Source organism: Podarcis muralis, chromosome 4 (genome assembly GCF_964188315.1).
Source record: "Podarcis muralis chromosome 4, rPodMur119.hap1.1, whole genome shotgun sequence".
In the NCBI taxonomy this organism is placed as follows: domain Eukaryota; kingdom Metazoa; phylum Chordata; class Lepidosauria; order Squamata; family Lacertidae; genus Podarcis; species Podarcis muralis.
Genome location: NC_135658.1, coordinates 6,638,076 through 6,655,161, shown reverse-complemented (window position 1 = coordinate 6,655,161; position 17,086 = coordinate 6,638,076). Strand labels below are relative to the sequence as shown.

The following is a 17,086-nucleotide window of genomic DNA, read 5'->3' as shown; positions in this document are numbered from 1 at the left end:
CAACAACAACAATAATAATAATAAATTATTTTTATGATGTCTTTGGCCCTGCCCACTTGGCCCCCAGGGGGTTGGTCAGGTACATACCTGGCCCTCAGAGCAAAGAAAAAGCGACCCCACCCCAGGAATCTGTCTGGAGAGCGGCAGAGAGTCCAAGTGCAAGAAAAAGAGACAGAAGCAGGGGGGTGGGGTGGGAGTGGGAGTGGGGGGGAGCAACTCCTGCCTGAAGACCTCCGGGTGAGGACCACCACTAGAGCCAAGCATCCATTTTTCACAAGATACAAACAATTCCCTTGTCAGTCAGTTCTGACTTCATTCATTGACTGGAAGGGCAGCAGAAACCAGGTTGATTAATCTCCCAGAAATCCCTTCAGTTGCCTCCACATTTTGCATTGCTAGAAGGCTAGAGACGTATTTCTTCTCCTCTTTCTTTTCAAAAAGATTGTTCATGGTCTGGGATGCGGTGCAATCCTGCCCTGGTTCCCAGCAAGACTCATCCATGCTTGCTCAGGGAACCATTTTCTCCGCTGCCCTACAAATTCTGTAACAGAATAATGTATTTGCTTTGTAGAAATTCCTAGAGCTTTTCATTACGACAAACAGAAGGTTTCCTCCTGAATCAGGCAGAGGAGAGAAAGCAGGTGAAAGAGACTTTCCTCTGGATACTCCCAAGGGGCTCCAAACAGGACAGAAAACATCCCATAATGGTCTGCTGATGGCCCATCCGTTTTCTGGGAAAGCATCCATGGAATGAGATCTCACACCCTTCAAGTCTTTGCCATTCTCTTTCTAATATTTCTCACCTTTCTGTGTTTTTAATCCGTGTTTCTTTTTCAGGGAAAGGATCTCTTTGCAGAAATGGACCTGGATTCCTGTGAGGCAGAGAGGCCTCCCTTGGACACCAGAGAGAGGCCACTGGGTAAGGAGGAAGGTGGTTTTTCTCTGTCTGGTCTCATTCCGTTGGTTTCCCAACTCATCTGGGGGTTCTTTTCATCTTGTTTTGCGGGGAAACAGTTGGGAACAAGGGTCCAGAGGAGGGGAGATGTATTTCTGCACAACTAACATATGAAATGGGCACAAATGTCCAAATGCTCTCAGTAGGTTAGTCTTTCTCAAAGGCCCATCTGTAGTTAGAGATGCCCTGTTTCACCTGTGAGAGAAGCAGACACTCCTGGCGTCCTGCTTACCTTTTTTTTCTTGCAGGTGGCAGAAGGATGCCGGCAAGACCTCCTGATCCGCCTTTTCATGGGGGCAGAAGGGAAGCAGCGGCTGTGGAACCAGATCAGGTCAGGGGAAGCTGCCTTGTGGGGACAGAGGCCAAGGGATGGAGCAATGTCATGGACTGGTTGGGCACAGCGGAGTAGTGGGAGGAAGCAGCCAGGAAACCAGAAAGGGAAGATGGCTGAGAGCTGAAGGAGTGGAGGTGGAGGAAGGATGAGCGGTCAGAGGGGCAAGAGGGAGAAGGCTGGGAAGAGGAGGTGTCAGAAGCTGAAGGGGTTACAGGGCTTAGTGAGCTGGGAGACTCTGTGGCAGAATGCAGTGCAGAATCAGAGGCAGAAGAGGAAAGAGGCGAGTGGGAGAGGAAGGTCGAGAGGCAGAGGTGAGTCAGGATAGGAAGAGCCACCGGTGGCTCCCTCTCCTTTTGCCAGAAGCCACCCTCCCTGCTTGTCTCTCAGAGCCAGGAGACCCCGTGCAATGCAGGAATCTCTGCTAGATCATCCAAGACAGATGGCCATCCAAAACAAGCTTATTTTACAGTGGTGCCCCACAAGACGAATGCCTCGCAAGACGGAAAACTCACTAGACAAAAGGGTTTTCTGTTTTTTGAGCTGCTTCGCAAGACAAATTTCCCTATGGGCTTGCTTCGCAAGACGAAAACGTCTTGCAAGTTTGTTTCCTTTTTCTTAACACTGTTAATACAGTTGCGACTTGACTTCGAGGAGCAACTCATAGAACGCAGTGTACATAGTAGCCTTTTTTGAGGTTTTTAAAGACTTTGGTGATTTTTGAAGCTTTTCCAAAACTTCTTTTGCAGCCATTTGGTAAGTTAAGCTTTTAAAACTTTTTTGGGGGGGCTTTGGATTTTGGGTTGGGGTGTTTGGAATTCAAGGACTTGGTGTTGGGGAGGGGTTTGCAAGAATCTGGAAGCTTGTGTGTGTTTTTTTCTGCATTTTTATGATTTTCTGTGACCATTGGGCAACTCTGCTGTTTTTTTTAAAAAAATTCTGGGTTTGAATTTTGAAATGCTCTTTACAGTATGTGTGACTTTAAAGAGCACTTAATAAACTCTTGTTGTACCAAATTTGGCTTTGTTTGGACTTTTTTTGACCATAGGAACGCATTAATTGATTTTCAATGCATTCCTATGGGATTTCGTGCTTCGCAAGACGAAAAATTCGCTAGACGAAAAAATTCGCGGAACGAATTAATTTCGACTTGCGAGGCACTACTGTATTTCTAGATTGATCACTGAATGCTAAAATCGGTTTCTAAGCAGTGAACAAATCAGAACAAATAGTGGCCTGGATGCACCTAACCAGCCCCATTGGCTGCAAAATGGGGCCTGCCCCCCATTCCTCCCCCTCTCCATGCCTCCATGAATCCCTTGAATTTGGCTCTAGGGCATTGGGAGGGAACTCCCCAGAACAGCTCAGGAGGAGAGGGAAAAGAAGAAGAAGAGTTTGGATTTGATATCCCGCCTTTCACTCCCCTTCAGGAGTCTCAAAGCGGCTAACATTCTCCTTTCCCTTCCTCCCCCACAACAAACACTCTGTGAGGTGAGTGAGGCTGAGAGACTTCAAGGAAGTGTGACTGGCCCAAGGTCACCCAGCAGCTGCAAGTGGCGGAGTCAATCCTTCCATTGGGGAAACTGGAATGCTTGAGTACCACCTATTTGCACAAAGATGAACACCCATAATTAAAACGGAAAATAAAATAAGCACCCAGAATTAATATGTGCAGCAAAGCAATCCTATTGAAACAACACCACAATTAACAGGAAGGACACAACAGAGCATTGTGTAGCAGATCATATTTCTGCTGTCTCAGAGGAGGACATTTCCCTTTTTCTTTTAGGGTCCATTGTGCTTTGAAAATGTTGCTGTTGGTTTCACAGACAAGGAGTGGGCATTCCTGGATCCTGACCAGAGAGCTCTGCAAAAGGATGTCATGGAGGAGAATCCTGGGATTGTGCCCTCTCTTGGTAAGGCTCCCTCTGGGATCGTCGTATTTGCTGGAAATTCAAAAAATACCTCTATGGGACCAACCTCATATATTTTCACAGAGCTCAACAGTGCCCCATATAACACCTGGGAACCTAACATCCCTACAATAAAGAGTAATTTAGTGTTTTTTCTTTGAACAATCTTCCTCAGATTATTCCTTTTTCTACCATGATTGAGCTGGTCTGAACTTCCCAGGTCATCTAAAATGTCAGCTTCAGAATTGTTAGGAAAGATAAGTAGCGTCCGGTTTTCTGTTTTTGTTTTTGCTCCTGTCAGTCTTGGGTTGACCAAAGAGCCGACTGGCAGCGAAGCTCGGGTGCTGCCAGCCAGAGAAGAAGCAGGCCTAGGGAGAGGAGAGGGAGATCAACTGTCATCTGAGCTCTGAACAAAGGGGAGAAGAAAAACAGAGACAGAGTGACAGACAGCTGTGTGAGAGCTACAGGAGTGAGTCAGACGCTGGAATGCAGGAAGCATTCTCTGCCAAATCTCATAGGATCTGAAAAGTGGTCAAGACAGGCGAAAGATACTGGAAGAGAAGGTGGGGGCCTCCGTGCTGGGGAAGGGGGAGGAGCTCAGTCTGGACAACTCCATCTTGTGGGGAGGACGATGAGTAGAGGAGCTCCGTCCAAGTTTGTTGTTTTAGCAATAAATCTGCAATTATTAACAGCCAGAGTCGTCTCACGTTTGTGGGAGAGACCAAGCCATAACAAGGACTGACATTGGAGATGGAGGGGATGCCATGACTGGGCCAAATAAAATTAATCCCAGAGAAGAGCTAGGCTTATGGAATCTCAGGTAGTAGTAGCAGTGATGAGGATGAGGATGATACAGTGGTACCTCGGTTTACAAATGCCCATAATAATAATAATAATAATAATAATCTGATTCCATATAAAAAGAACATTAACTTTAAAATGAACAACTTCTACTAGTGGCCAAAATTGTGGAAACCTTTTGTGAAAAGTGTATTTCTGAGGTTTGATGGCTCATAACTCCACCTTTGTGTGGAATAATGCAATAAATTAAATAGCAATGGAAAGATAATTTAATGAAGAATGTAATGCAATGACTTTTATGATGGAGTATGTATTAGAACAGCAGTCATAAAGAAAAAACGTGAAACCTTTGGTAACCATTGGTAACCTTTAGCTTTCATTACGGCCTTACAACATCTTCCCATGAAGTGAATCAAGTTTTTAGTTCTGCAGTTGTAATAATGTGAAACAAAGACTGAATTATTGCCTCTGTTAATTGGGCTTTATTGCTGGGTTGCCTCTGTTTAAAATGTTTCTTTAGTCGACTGCATAGATTTCCAATTGGGTTAAAGTTTTGGCTATTCCCAGGCCATTCCGGCAGTGGAATAGGATTATCTTGAAAGCACTTTTTCAACACAGCAGCAACATGACATGGAGCTGAATCCTGTTGAAATAGAAAACAAACAAACAAACAAAAAACCAAATATAAATGCTTCAGTATCTGGGTAAAGATCACCTGCGGAACGCTTCAGTTTGGGCTCAAGCTTTTCGTTTATGTATTTGGGGGGTGTTTAAAATCCAGTTGCGAACGACTCTTGGGTTGTGGCGCTGCAGTATTGGTGTTAAATAAGTAATGATCAGACGAAAGGCGTCCTGGAAACAGGAGATTGATCTGTGTGCGCAGCTGGTCTCCTGGTGAGCCACCAAGGTCACCTTGCATGACCCTGAAAGGCTGATGCAATGTAAGAACCTAAGAATCCAAGAGTCTTGCTGGATCCATATGAGGTCCATATAGTTCAGCATCCTGGTCCCAATCGGATGCCCATTTGAGATTCCCAGCATTCGGAAGCATATTGCCTCATACAGTGGAGGTCCAACACTGTAGTCCTACAACAGCCATGCAAGGTGGGCCAGGGCCCTTGGTCTGGATAGAGACAGAGGCTTAAAGCCCCCAGCCCTTCACACTAGGTTCTGTGATAATAATTTTAAGGTCTTAAAGGTAAAGGGAACCCTGACCATTAGGTCCAGTCGTGACCGACTCTGGGGTTGTGGCACTCATCTCACTTTATTGGCCGAGGGAGCCAGCGTACAGCTTCTGGGTCATGTGGCCAGCATGACTAAGCCGCTCTGGCGAACCAGAGCAGGGCACCGAAACACCGTTTACCTTCCCGCTGGAGTGGTACCTATTTATCTACTTGCACTTTTACGTGCTTTCGAACTCCTAGGTTGGCAAGAGCAGGGACCGAGCAACGGGAGCTCACTCAGTAGTGGAGATTCAAACCGCTAACATTCTGATTGGCAAGCCCCAGGATCTGTAGTTTAGACCACAGCGCCACCCGCTTCCCATTTTGGGGGCATTTACATTCCCATTAATGACGCAAATTCTGCCCACACCTTTTGCTGCCATACAACCCCAGATCATCACACTATCTGGGTGTTTCATGGTTGGTGTAATGCAAGTAGCATGTAAATCTTCTCTGATTCTTCTCCTTGTGTATTTCATGCCATCACCACCAAGCAAGGAGATTTGGGTCTTATCCGTCCAAATAACACTGTCCCATTGTTCCTCTGTCCAGTTAACATGGGTTTAATCTTTTCAACCTTTGATTGAGAGATAACAATGGCTTTTTCCTTAGAATTCTAACATTTTGACCAGTCCTTGCACTCAACTTCACATTGCATCTCGCCATGTCATCTTGTATACACCCAGATGATATTCTTCTGTCATGTAGGGACAGTCTCTACATTCTTCGATCGTCACTTGCCTTTGTGCACCTCTTCCTGCCTTTACCAGTCTGATTTTGTAGTGACTGAGTCTCCATATACATCTTCAAAAATATAGAAATGCCAGCTTTGGTTATGTTTCTCCCAATCTCTCTTCAAATTTATTCATAATTGTAGCCTTGTTCACGTAATACTACTATTTTACATTGCTTTCTGGGTGACCCGTCAACTTTTTGTGCCATTTCTATAATTTTATTATGTTTTACAACCTCACTAAATGAAAGAACACAAAAAAAACCAACCAACTTGATAGCAATCACATAACACATTGACAAAAGTCAACCTAAGCAAGTTGTGCTTCCTTTTTCTGGTTATTTGACTATAACATTTGATAAAATATGAGTAATTGAACAAACTTGCATTCTTGATGGATTGCATTCTTGATTAAATTATCTTTCCATTGATATACAATTTTATGTTATTCCTATAAAAGAAGTGGTGTTATGAGCCATCAAACCTCTGAAATACACTTTTTTCCAAAAGGCTTCCACAATTTTGACCACTACTGTGTATCAAACAAAGCAACATTCAACAACTCATCAGAATCTAATAATAAATATGTTGGTTAACGACAAGCAACACAGGTAATGAACACACACCCAACTTGAAGCGCAGCATAAATTAACAATGCAGAGTTTTTAAGTGAAAGAATAAGAGCTTTACTGAGCTAAAATAAACTTCTTCATAAAAACATGGTTCCAAACAGTTTGACTGAGATTACATACTGACTCTGCTCACAACTGAGGCAGACTGACTCTGACTGAAATCTTACAGAGAACACAGAGAGAAAATGGCTGCTAAGTCACATGTCAGAGCGACTCAACAGTTAGCAGTTAGGCCTGAATGACTTTAGCAGGCCCAAATGATTGTGCAGTCCCAGCACTTCCCAGCCTGCTTTGCTGCTTCTGCTCTCATGTGTCTTTGTCACATGACACTCCCCCAAAGACCTAGAGAACAGAAGCATAAACATGAAAAATTAACTTATTCATATACTTTGTCCACAAGATTCAGCTTTGCAATCAATTCCACATGTTGCACCCTAGGGAACGTTTTGTAAATAAATCAGACAAATTATCCTGTGATTGACAATAAACCAACTTAATCACATTACATTGTATATAGTCTTTAACATTGCAAAATTTGGTGGCCATGTGTTTTGCACGTGCTGAAGTGTTCCCTGAATTAGCGATTGTGATACCAGCTTGATTATCCTCATAGATTGTCACAGGCTGTTGCACTTCATATCCCAAATCATTTAATACCTGGGTGTACCATGTGACTTCATTACACTCTTCAGATAATGCAGGAAATTCTGCCTTACATGTAGATGTGGCAACAAAACCTTGCTTTTTGGATTTCCAACCAATTAGTGAATTTCTAAACATGACCACTAGACCGCTGGTTGATTTTCTCGTGGGTGGACAATTTGCGAAGTTACTGTCCACAAACACCTGCAAATCACTTGAATTAGATGCAGATAATTTTATACACTTACTCTGTGTACCCTTCAGGTATCTCAGTATTTGCTTCACAGCAGCCCAATAATTTACACTAGGCTTACTTACTTTTCTGGCTTAATTTACACTAGGCTTACTTAGAATGCCTACACAAAATGAAATATCAGGCTCAGGTACAGAAGAGATCTTATTACCGATTGGTATAAATCTGGTTAGGGACGCGGGTGGCGCTGTGGGTAAAACCACAGTGTCTAGGACTTGCCGATCGTATGGTCGGCGGTTTGAATCCCCGCGGCAGGGTGAGCTCCCATCTTTCGGTCCCAACTCCTGCCCACCTAGCAGTTCGAAAGCACCTTTAAGTGCAAGTAGATAAATAGGTACCGCTTTATAGCGGGAAGGTAAACGGCGTTCCGTGTGCTGCTCTGGTGCAGGCTCGCCAGAGCAGCGATGTCACACTGGCCACGTGACCCGGAAGTGTCTGCGGACGGCGCCGGCTCCCGGCCTCTAGAGTGAGATGAGCACACAACCCTAGAGTCTGTCAAGACTGGCCCGTATGGGCAGGGGTACCTTTACCTTTACCTATAAATCTGGTTGATCAAACGAAACATCATTTTCAGTCTTTTGAAAATCTACAGTCATAGGGGTTTGCACAGCATTACAATCCTGCATTTCTAGCTGTTCAAGCAGACCTTTAATCTTTTGCTGTTGGCATATTAAGAAACTTCCACCTGCTTCTCTGCATATTTGGACCCCTAAATAGTGACTTATTGGTCCTAGGTCTTTTAGTTTGAAATGTTTTTCCAACTGATTTGCTATCTTTTGAATTTTACCTGTGGGACTACCTGCCACCATCAAGTCATCTACAAAGATCAAAACCAATATGTAATTGTTGACTGATCCTTTCATATACAATCAAGGGTCAGCAATACTCCTTTTAAATCCAAGATTTGAGTTGTGTGTTTATACAATCGTTCCAGCATTTAGCACTTTGCTTAAGACCATAGACAGCTTTGTCTAATTTCACACCAAATCATTCCCCTCCTCAAACCCTGGGGGTTGTCCCATGTATATCATCTAGTCCAGAGGAGCATTTAGATATGCAGAAGTAATATCATAATGACTCACTTCCAATTTCTTGTCGGCTGCAACAGACAAAACAAGCCTCACCGATTCCGCCTTGGCAGTGGGCGCAAAAAGCTCACCATAGTGAATTCCTGGTTTTTGTGCAAAACCTTTTGCTAGCAGTCTAGCTTTAAAACATGTGTCACCAGACACCTGAATCTTCCTTTAAAGACCCACCTGCTAGAAATTCACTTTTCACCTGGTGGCAATTTGGCTAGTGTGTAAACCTTATTTTCTTTGAATGATCTCAACTCTTCTTTCATGGCGTCAAACCATTGGGTTTGTTCCTTAGAAGGTAGTTTCAGAACTTGAGCAAAGTCCTGCGGCTCTGTACAATTAACATGACACCCTTTTGTTGCACCAAAAGTCAATTTATCTGGAGGGATACCCTTGGTAGTCTGTGTGGACCTCCTAGGAATAACCACTGGGCTTTCCTTCTCTTGTTGCTCCTCCAGTTCATCATTTTGTTGTTCCTCTGATTCACTGCTTCTGGCACTTTGCAAAGTGTCAGTGTCTGAGGGCAAATTTTCCCCACTTTCTAGCTTTTCTTCAGCAGCTGGCTGCCTGAGAGGCTCCTGTGGCTGTACTGAGAGAGGAATTAAAATACTAGGATTGGCATCAACCTGTTCCCACCTATCCTGTTCAGCAAAGCATTCTGTTGGGAATATCACCCGTGACAGTAGTGAAAGTATGGTTCACTAGAAAATTTGCAATCAGGAGAGCTTCTCTCCAGAGCTTTGCATCATTTTGATGCAATCCAGCTTCAGTTAACAAGCTGTCCTTTACAATTTGTATGACACCCACATGTCTCTCTGCAACTCCATTTTCCCAGGGACTATTTGGACATGTAAGACGATGCGTTATTCCATGGCGTTTAAGCCATGCCTGGAATGATTACTTAAATGATTACTTAAATATTCACCTCCTCGGTCGGTTTGGAGTTGAATAACTGGCCTTTGAAAACGTCCTTCTGCCCATACCTTCCAGGACTTAAAAGCATCAGCACATTCTGATTTGTTTCTCAATAGATATAGCCATGAATACCTTGTTTTATCATCCACAATAATTAGGCAGTATCTAGATCCTCCCTCACTCTCTGGAAAAGGAACAATTAAGTCAGAATGAACAAGTTGCAAAGAATGTATAGAAATTCTATCACTTCTACCTGGTATTGGTTGCAACTTTGATTTTGCTTGCTTGCAAATAGCACATTCAAGGTATGTGCTGCACTGATTGACATTTAAATCTTTACATATTTTTTGCATGTTCTCCAGATATTTGAAACTTGCATGCCCCATTTTTCTATGCAAAGCATGGATGCAGTTTTTATGCGGGCAATTAGAGTTTTGCTGACATAGTTCAGTTATTAACACATCATTTTTTCCATCTTTTGGTCTCTCTGTGACCCCGTCACTGGGCGGAGAATGCTGTAAAGAATACAAGCCATCCACCATTTTTGTAGAAGCAATTACCTTGCCCTGCTTCTTAATAAAACACTCATCACCCTCAAAAATAAATTCAAAACCAACATTTGTAAGGTATGAAATTGACAATAAAGAAAATTCTAGTTCTTCAACAACAATATATCCCTCAATTCTGCGTCTAGGCATGGCAAATAGCACATAGCTATACCTGAGACTGGGCAATTCTGCCCATCAGCAAGATAAATGCTGTCCTTGCCTTTTGGCAATTTGCTGAGTGTTGTAAAGCAGTCAGGGTTGTTCATTATGATTCTAGCAGAGCCAGTCCAAAATGTAGCTGTCTGGAAAAAAATTCTTTTCTTTTCTTGCGGCGGCCGAGACGAAATGTATCCACTTTTCTGTCTCACATGGATCGCTCGCTTTTCCTGGGATTTTCACACAGCAATTTTTCTTCATGTGCCCGAGCTTGCCACACCGATAGCATTTCTTTGCCAACATGGCACGATCTGTGGAGCGTTCTTCGGTCCCATCTTCTCATGAGAATCTGGGTCTCTGGTTAGCAGGGCGACTCAAACTCCACCAGTCTGCCTTCTCACTCAGCTTTTCCACGCACTTTTCAGATTCCTCCTGTAGACGGGTTGTTACATACGCCATCGATAAATCTTCTTGCCTCATGCTTTCAAGAGAGGCTATCACAATATTAAAGCTTGGTGGGAGACTGGATAGCAGGATATAGATTTGATCCAGGTCTACAAATCTTTTACCTCTCCTTTGCAACTAGAGGAATAATGTGCAAAGTCTGGAGGTGTGTGACTAAACATCCACCTTCAGGTAGCACAGTTCTGTACAGTCTCCTGTTGTTGTTGTTGTTGTTGTTGTTGTTTAGTCATTTAGTCATGTCCAACTCTTCGTGACTCCATAGACCAGAGGACGCCAGGCACTCCTGTCTTCCACTACCTCCCGCAGTTAGTCCAATTATTGAACAAGCACTGTCAGACAGGTGTATCTGACGTAGACGATCCCAGTATTGTTTGGCAGAGTACAAATCTGCAATGTGCAGGACCTGTGGTTCCTCTAGAGCCAACAAAATGTGCGCTCTGGCTCTATCATCTTCTTCACCTTCCTGCTCAGAGGGTTGTGGCTTCAAACCAGTTTCCACACAGTGCCAAAGTCTATCACGTTTTAGAACCAGTTCAAGCTTGAGAGCCCAAGTCAGGTAGTTCTTACCATTCAGACATTCCATCTGGGCAGTGTTGCCAAGATTAATAAACTGCGTAGGTTACTGAGCTGGCATGGCTTCTGCTCTTGCTGCATCGAGTCTGCTTCTTTGGTACGCAGTCTCACCACTGGACCTTCAGTCCCTTTGAGGTCCTCAGCGACAGTACCCTGATTCTCCAGCTTTAGCAATTCGCCATCCATAAAACACAAGGCCCATAACCTGACACTCAGCGTAAATTAATAATGCAGAGTTTTTAAGTGAAAGAATAAGAGCTTTACTTAGTTAAAATAAACTTCTTCATAAACAACATGGTTCCAAACAGTTTGACTGAGATTACATACTGACTCTGTTCCTCACAACTGAGGCATACTGACTCTGACTGAAATCTTACATAGAACGCAGAGAGAAAATGGCTGCCAAGCCACATGTCAGAGTGACTCAACAGTTAGCAGTTAGGCCTGAATAACTTTAGTAGACCCAAATGATTGTGCAGCCCCAGCACTTCCCAGCCTGCTTTGCTGCTTCTGCTCTCATGTGTCTTTGTCATGTGACACAACTCCCTTCAGTTCTTCTCCATTTATTCCTGAGGCTCTAATTTTGTCTTCATTGCAGATTGTGATGAATCTGAAATCGAGAACAAAGGTGACCACGATAAAGTCCCCAGAGAGGAGAAGCCGGATAAAAATTTCGAGTGTGGAGAAAGCTGCAAACAGAACTGCCATTCCACTTCCCTTCAACAAAATCTTATTGGAAAGAAACCCTATCAGTGTGTGGAATGTGGAAAGAGCTTCAGTCGGAGCGTCAACCTTATTTCCCATCAAAGAATTCATACAGGGATGAAACCATATCAGTGTGTTGAATGTGGAAAGAGCTTCACTGATAGCTCATCTCTCACTTCCCATCAAAGAATTCATACAGGGGATAAACATTATCAGTGTGTGGAATGTGGAAAGAGCTTCAATAAGAACAGTCTTACTTCCCATCAAAGAATTCATACAGGGGAGAAACCCTATCAGTGTGTGGAATGTGGAAAGAGCTTCAGTCAGGGTTCCTCTCTCACTTCTCATCAAAGAATTCATACAGGGGAGAAACCCTATCAGTGTGTGGAATGCGGAAAGAGCTTCAGCCAGAGCTCCTCTCTCACCTCTCATCAAAGGATTCATACAAGGGAGAAACCCTATCAGTGTGTGGAATGTGGAAAGAGCTTCAGCCAGAGCTCCTCTCTCACTTCCCATCAAATAATTCATTCAGGGGAGAAACCTTATCAGTGTGTGGAATGTGGAAAGAGCTTCAGTCAGAGACAGAATCTCACTTCCCATCAGAGAATTCATACAGGGGAGAAACCCTATCAGTGTGTGGAATGTGGAAAGAGCTTCAGTCAGAACTCCTCTCTCAGTTCCCATCAAAAAATTCATACAGGGGAGAAACCTTATCAGTGTGTGGAATGTGGAAAGAGCTTCAGTCAGAACTCCTCTCTCAGTTCCCATCAAAGAATTCATACAAGGGAGAAACCTTATCAGTGTGTGGAATGTGGAAAGAGCTTCACTGATAGCTCCTCTCTCACTTCCCATCAACGAATTCATTCAGGGGAGAAACCCTATCATTGTTTTGAATGTGGAAAGAGCTTCAGTCAGAACTCCTCTCTCAGTTCCCATCAAAAAATTCATACAGGGGAGAAACCTTATCAGTGTGTGGAATGTGGAAAGAGCTTCAGTCAGAACTCCTCTCTCAGTTCCCATCAAAGGATTCATACAGGGCAGAAACCCTATCAGTGTGTGGAATGTGGAAAGAGCTTCAGTCACAGCAACAATCTCACTTCCCATGAAAGAATTCATACAGGGGAGAAACCCTATCAGTGTGTGAAATGTGGAAAGAGCTTCAGTCAGAGCTCCTCTCTCACTTCACATCAAAGGATTCATAAAGGGGAGAAACCCTATCCGTGTGTGGAATGTGGAAAGAGCTTCAGAAACAGCCGCAATCTCACTTCCCATCAAAGGATTCATACAGGGGAGAAACCCTATCAGTGTGTGGAATGTGGAAAGAGCTTCAGTCACAGCAACAATCTCACTTCCCATCAAAGAATTCATACAGGGGAGAAACCCTATCAGTGTGTGGAATGTGGAAAGAGCTTCAGTCACAGCAACAATCTCACTTCCCATCAAAGAATTCATACAGGAGAAAAACCCTATCAGTGTGTGGAATGTGGAAAGAGCTTCAGTCACAGCAAGAATCTCACTTCCCATCAAAGAATTCATATAGGGGAGAAACCCTATCAGTGTGTGGAATGTGGAAAGAGCTTCACTGATAGCTCTTCCCTCACCTCCCATAAAAGAATTCATACAGGGGAGAAATGTTGGGTTGAAATAAACGACAGATGAATGGCAAGTGTCATATGGGAGGCATCTACCGAGCATGTCTCGGGGAGTCCCTTTTATTGAATATTACAGCATTGCCACATATGTGCTTGTTGCTGATTGGTTAACACAAATACAATACAAGGGTTGCATATAGACATTAATCATCAATAGATTAAAGGTTGGGAAAGGGAACACAGAATTGGACAGGCATGAAAACCTCCTTATTAAACTATAACTAGTGATTGATATAGCAGAACTTAAAGGAGCATATAAACTATTACTAGTGATTGATATAGCAAAACTTAACAGAGCATAACTATTGTATTCCGTAGATGTGGTCAACCATGCATTAAGAACAGGTCAGGGTACGATGTTTCATGAACTCAATGTGAACTGAACATTCTAGGGTAGGAAGGAATGCTTCAGCTTAGAGTGGTTTGCCAAAGTCATGTGCAGAAACAAAACTTCCCATCAGAGAAACCCTATCAGTGTGTGAAATGTGGAAAGAGCTTCACTGATAGCTCCTCTCTCAGCTTCCATCAAAGGATTCATACAGGGGAGAAACCCTATCTGTGTGTGGAATGTGGAAAGAGCTTCAGTCAGAGCTCTTTCACTTCACGTCAAAGAATTCATACAGGGGAGAAACCCTATCATTGTTTTGAATGTGGAAAGAGCTTCAGTCACAGCCCGAATCTCACTTCCCATCAAAGAATTCATACAGGCAAGAAACCCTTTCAGTGTGTGAAATGTGGAAAGAGCTTCACTAATAGCTCCTCTCTCACCTCCCATCAAAGGATTCATACAGGGGAGAAACCCTATCAGTGTGAGGAATGTGTAAAGAGCTTCAGTCACAGTCAGAATCTCACTTCACATCAAAGAATTCATACAGGGGAGAAACCCTATCAGTGTGTGAAATGTGGAAAGAACTTCAGTCACAGCTACAGTCTCACTTCCCATCAAAGAATTCATAAAGGGGAGAAACCCTATCAGTGCGTGGAATGTGGAAAGTACTTCAGTCAGCGCTCCTCTCTCACTTCACATCAAAGGATTCATAAAGGGGAGAAGCCCTATCCGTGTGTGGAATGTGGAAAGAGCTTCAGAAACAGCCGCAATCGCACTTCCCATCAAAGGATTCATACAGGGGAGAAACTATCAGTGTGTGAAATGTGGAAAGAACTTCACTGATAGCTCATCTCTCAGCTCCCATCAAAGAATCCATACAGGGGAGAAACCTTATCAGTGTGTGGAATGTGGAAAGAGCTTCAGTAATAAGGACAGCCTTACTCCCCATCAAACAATTCATACAGGGGATAAACCCTATCAGTGTGTGGAATGTGGAAAGAGCTTCACTGATAGCTCCTCTCTCACTTCCCATCAAAGGATTCATACAGCGGAGAAACCCTATCAGTGTGAGGAATGTGGAAAGAGCTTCAGTCACAGTCGAAATCTCACTTCACATCAAAGAATCCATACAGGGGAGAAACCCTTTGAGTGTGTAAAATTTGGAAAGAGCTTCACTGATAGCTCCTCTCTCACCTCCCATCAAAGGATTCATACAGGGGAGAAACCCTATCAGTGTGTGGAATGTGGAAAGAGCTTCACTGATAGCTCCTATCTCACTTCCCATCAAAGAATTCATACAGGAGAGAAACCCTATCAGTGTGTGGAATGTGGAAAGAGCTTCACTGATAGCTCCAATCTCACTTCCCATTAAAGAATCCATGCAAAGTTGGGAAAAACCATTATACAGCTTTAGAATCCAGGCTTTGGCTAATTGATGTGTATGAAGATAAAAGTGTTATGGGCCTTAATTTATGATGAGTTGAAACAAATGTTTGGAATAACCTTTCTAAAAAGACCAGAGGGATTTCTGTTAAGTATTGTTGGCAGAGACATCCCAAATTCCTTTAGAGAAGTATTTTTATATGCAACGGCCACAGCTCGGACTGGCACAACAAGCTACAAGAATTTGCTGAAATGGTGAAGTTGACAAATAGCCTGAGAGGCAATTCAAAACAAAAAATTATTTAAAAGTGGGATAGATATATGTTCCAAAATACAGTAAAGGTTCGCTATCTATGCTATCATTTAATTGACGTTGGAAAGAGACTGAGTTGAGAAATAAGACTAAGGGTACATATTGATATAGGAATGTATTAGATAAAATGTAAAGACATATACAATAATAAGAGTACATTCATTTGTGAAAAAGGAATATACAACGGGATAGACAGGAAGTCCCAAGTGTTGGTACATATATGATTTTGGAATAATTTTTTGTCCTTGTTTTCTTTTTCTTTTAGCATATAAACTTTGTATACATGTTGAAAATTATAGTAAAATAAGCCTTGTGATGTAACATGATCATGTTTACCGATGTAACGTAAGAACATTAATAATTTTTTTTTTAAAAAGACATCTAATGCTCTTTTAACATGTGATGTTTTGTGTTTTTATGTTGTAACCATCCTGAGACCTGTGGGTGTAGGGAATAGGTGCCAACTCTTCACCCCCCAATAAAATATTTGAGGAGGCCACCCCCCAGGTTTTTTGTGTTTTTTTCCCAAACACAACCTTTTATTCTTCTGCAACTTGCCATAAAATTTCTCTTTCAATCTGCCCTCTTAAAAAATAAAAAATAAATGCACAAAGGTCATGAAGAAAACAAAATACAAGAAAATACAAACGTAGACAGGTCCCATCTTTGCGGGTGAAGTGCAAAAGTTGCTTTAAAGCAAGGTTTCCCAAACTAGGGTCCCCAGCAGCTCTCGGACTACAGTTCCCATCATCCCTCCCCATTGGTCCTGCTAGCTAGGGGTGATGGGAGTTGTAGTCCAAAAACAGCTGGAGACCCAAGTTTGCTTTAAAGGGAAAGTAGGCTGGCCCTGTGACACCCTCTGCTGGCCAAAAGCACTGCCCCTGAATGTGAACCACCCCCAGTACTGCTAATTGGAATTAATAGAGCGCAAAACAGAAGTCTGATTGGCACTTCAACCTCTAGGGAGCTTCTAGGTGCTTTCTGAACAATGCCACAGGTAGAGGAGATGGAATGCTAGAAGTGTTCTCCAGGGCAAGGGGAGCTGCTGGGAAATGGAACTACGGGCTCAAAATATTACTTTTTTAAAAAGTTACTGCCATTCTAGGCATTGGCCACCTACCAATATTTTATTCAAGTCGGCAACACTGGGTTGGTTGGTTTACAAATTAAATAAATACATAAATCGCCTTCCTTTGCATATGTCAAGATCCTCATTTATTATTTTTAAAATTTATTCGCCCTTCATCTGAAGATTTTACAACATACAGGATGAAAGCATGGCTTTCTCAAAAACAAGTCAAGTCAGAGAAATCTCTCCTTTTTTTTTTTTGATAGAGTTACAAACTTTGTGGATCAGGGAACTGCTGTTGAAATAGTGCATCTCGATTTCAGTGAGGCTTTTGTCAAAGTCCTCTGTGAGATTTATGTGAGGAAGCTGGTAAAATGTGGGCTGAATGAGATATATGTCTTAGGACATCAAACTGGGAAA

At 42.9% G+C, this 17,086-nt stretch overlaps 1 protein-coding gene and 1 pseudogene across 2 annotated transcripts in view; both read left to right on the top strand.

The window, feature by feature from the left end:
• Positions 1–13,580, top strand: part of LOC144327639 (uncharacterized) — a 29,681-nt gene extending 16,101 nt beyond the window's left edge. Inside the window, exons 2-6 of one of the 2 annotated variants that reach the window (XM_077928048.1) lie at positions 572–641; positions 838–919; positions 1,204–1,286; positions 3,076–3,202; positions 11,815–13,580. In XM_077928048.1, coding sequence (XP_077784174.1) covers positions 859–919; positions 1,204–1,286; positions 3,076–3,202; positions 11,815–13,580 — 2,037 coding nt within the window. In that variant the 5' untranslated portion in view covers positions 572–641; positions 838–858. The remainder of the gene's footprint in view (positions 1–571; positions 642–837; positions 920–1,203; positions 1,287–3,075; positions 3,203–11,814) is intronic. The other variant, XM_077928047.1, reaches the window with a different exon arrangement.
• Positions 13,581–13,974: 394 nt separating this feature from the next.
• LOC144327645 (uncharacterized) lies at positions 13,975–16,096 on the top strand (annotated as a pseudogene).
• The last annotated feature ends 990 nt before the right edge of the window (positions 16,097–17,086 follow it).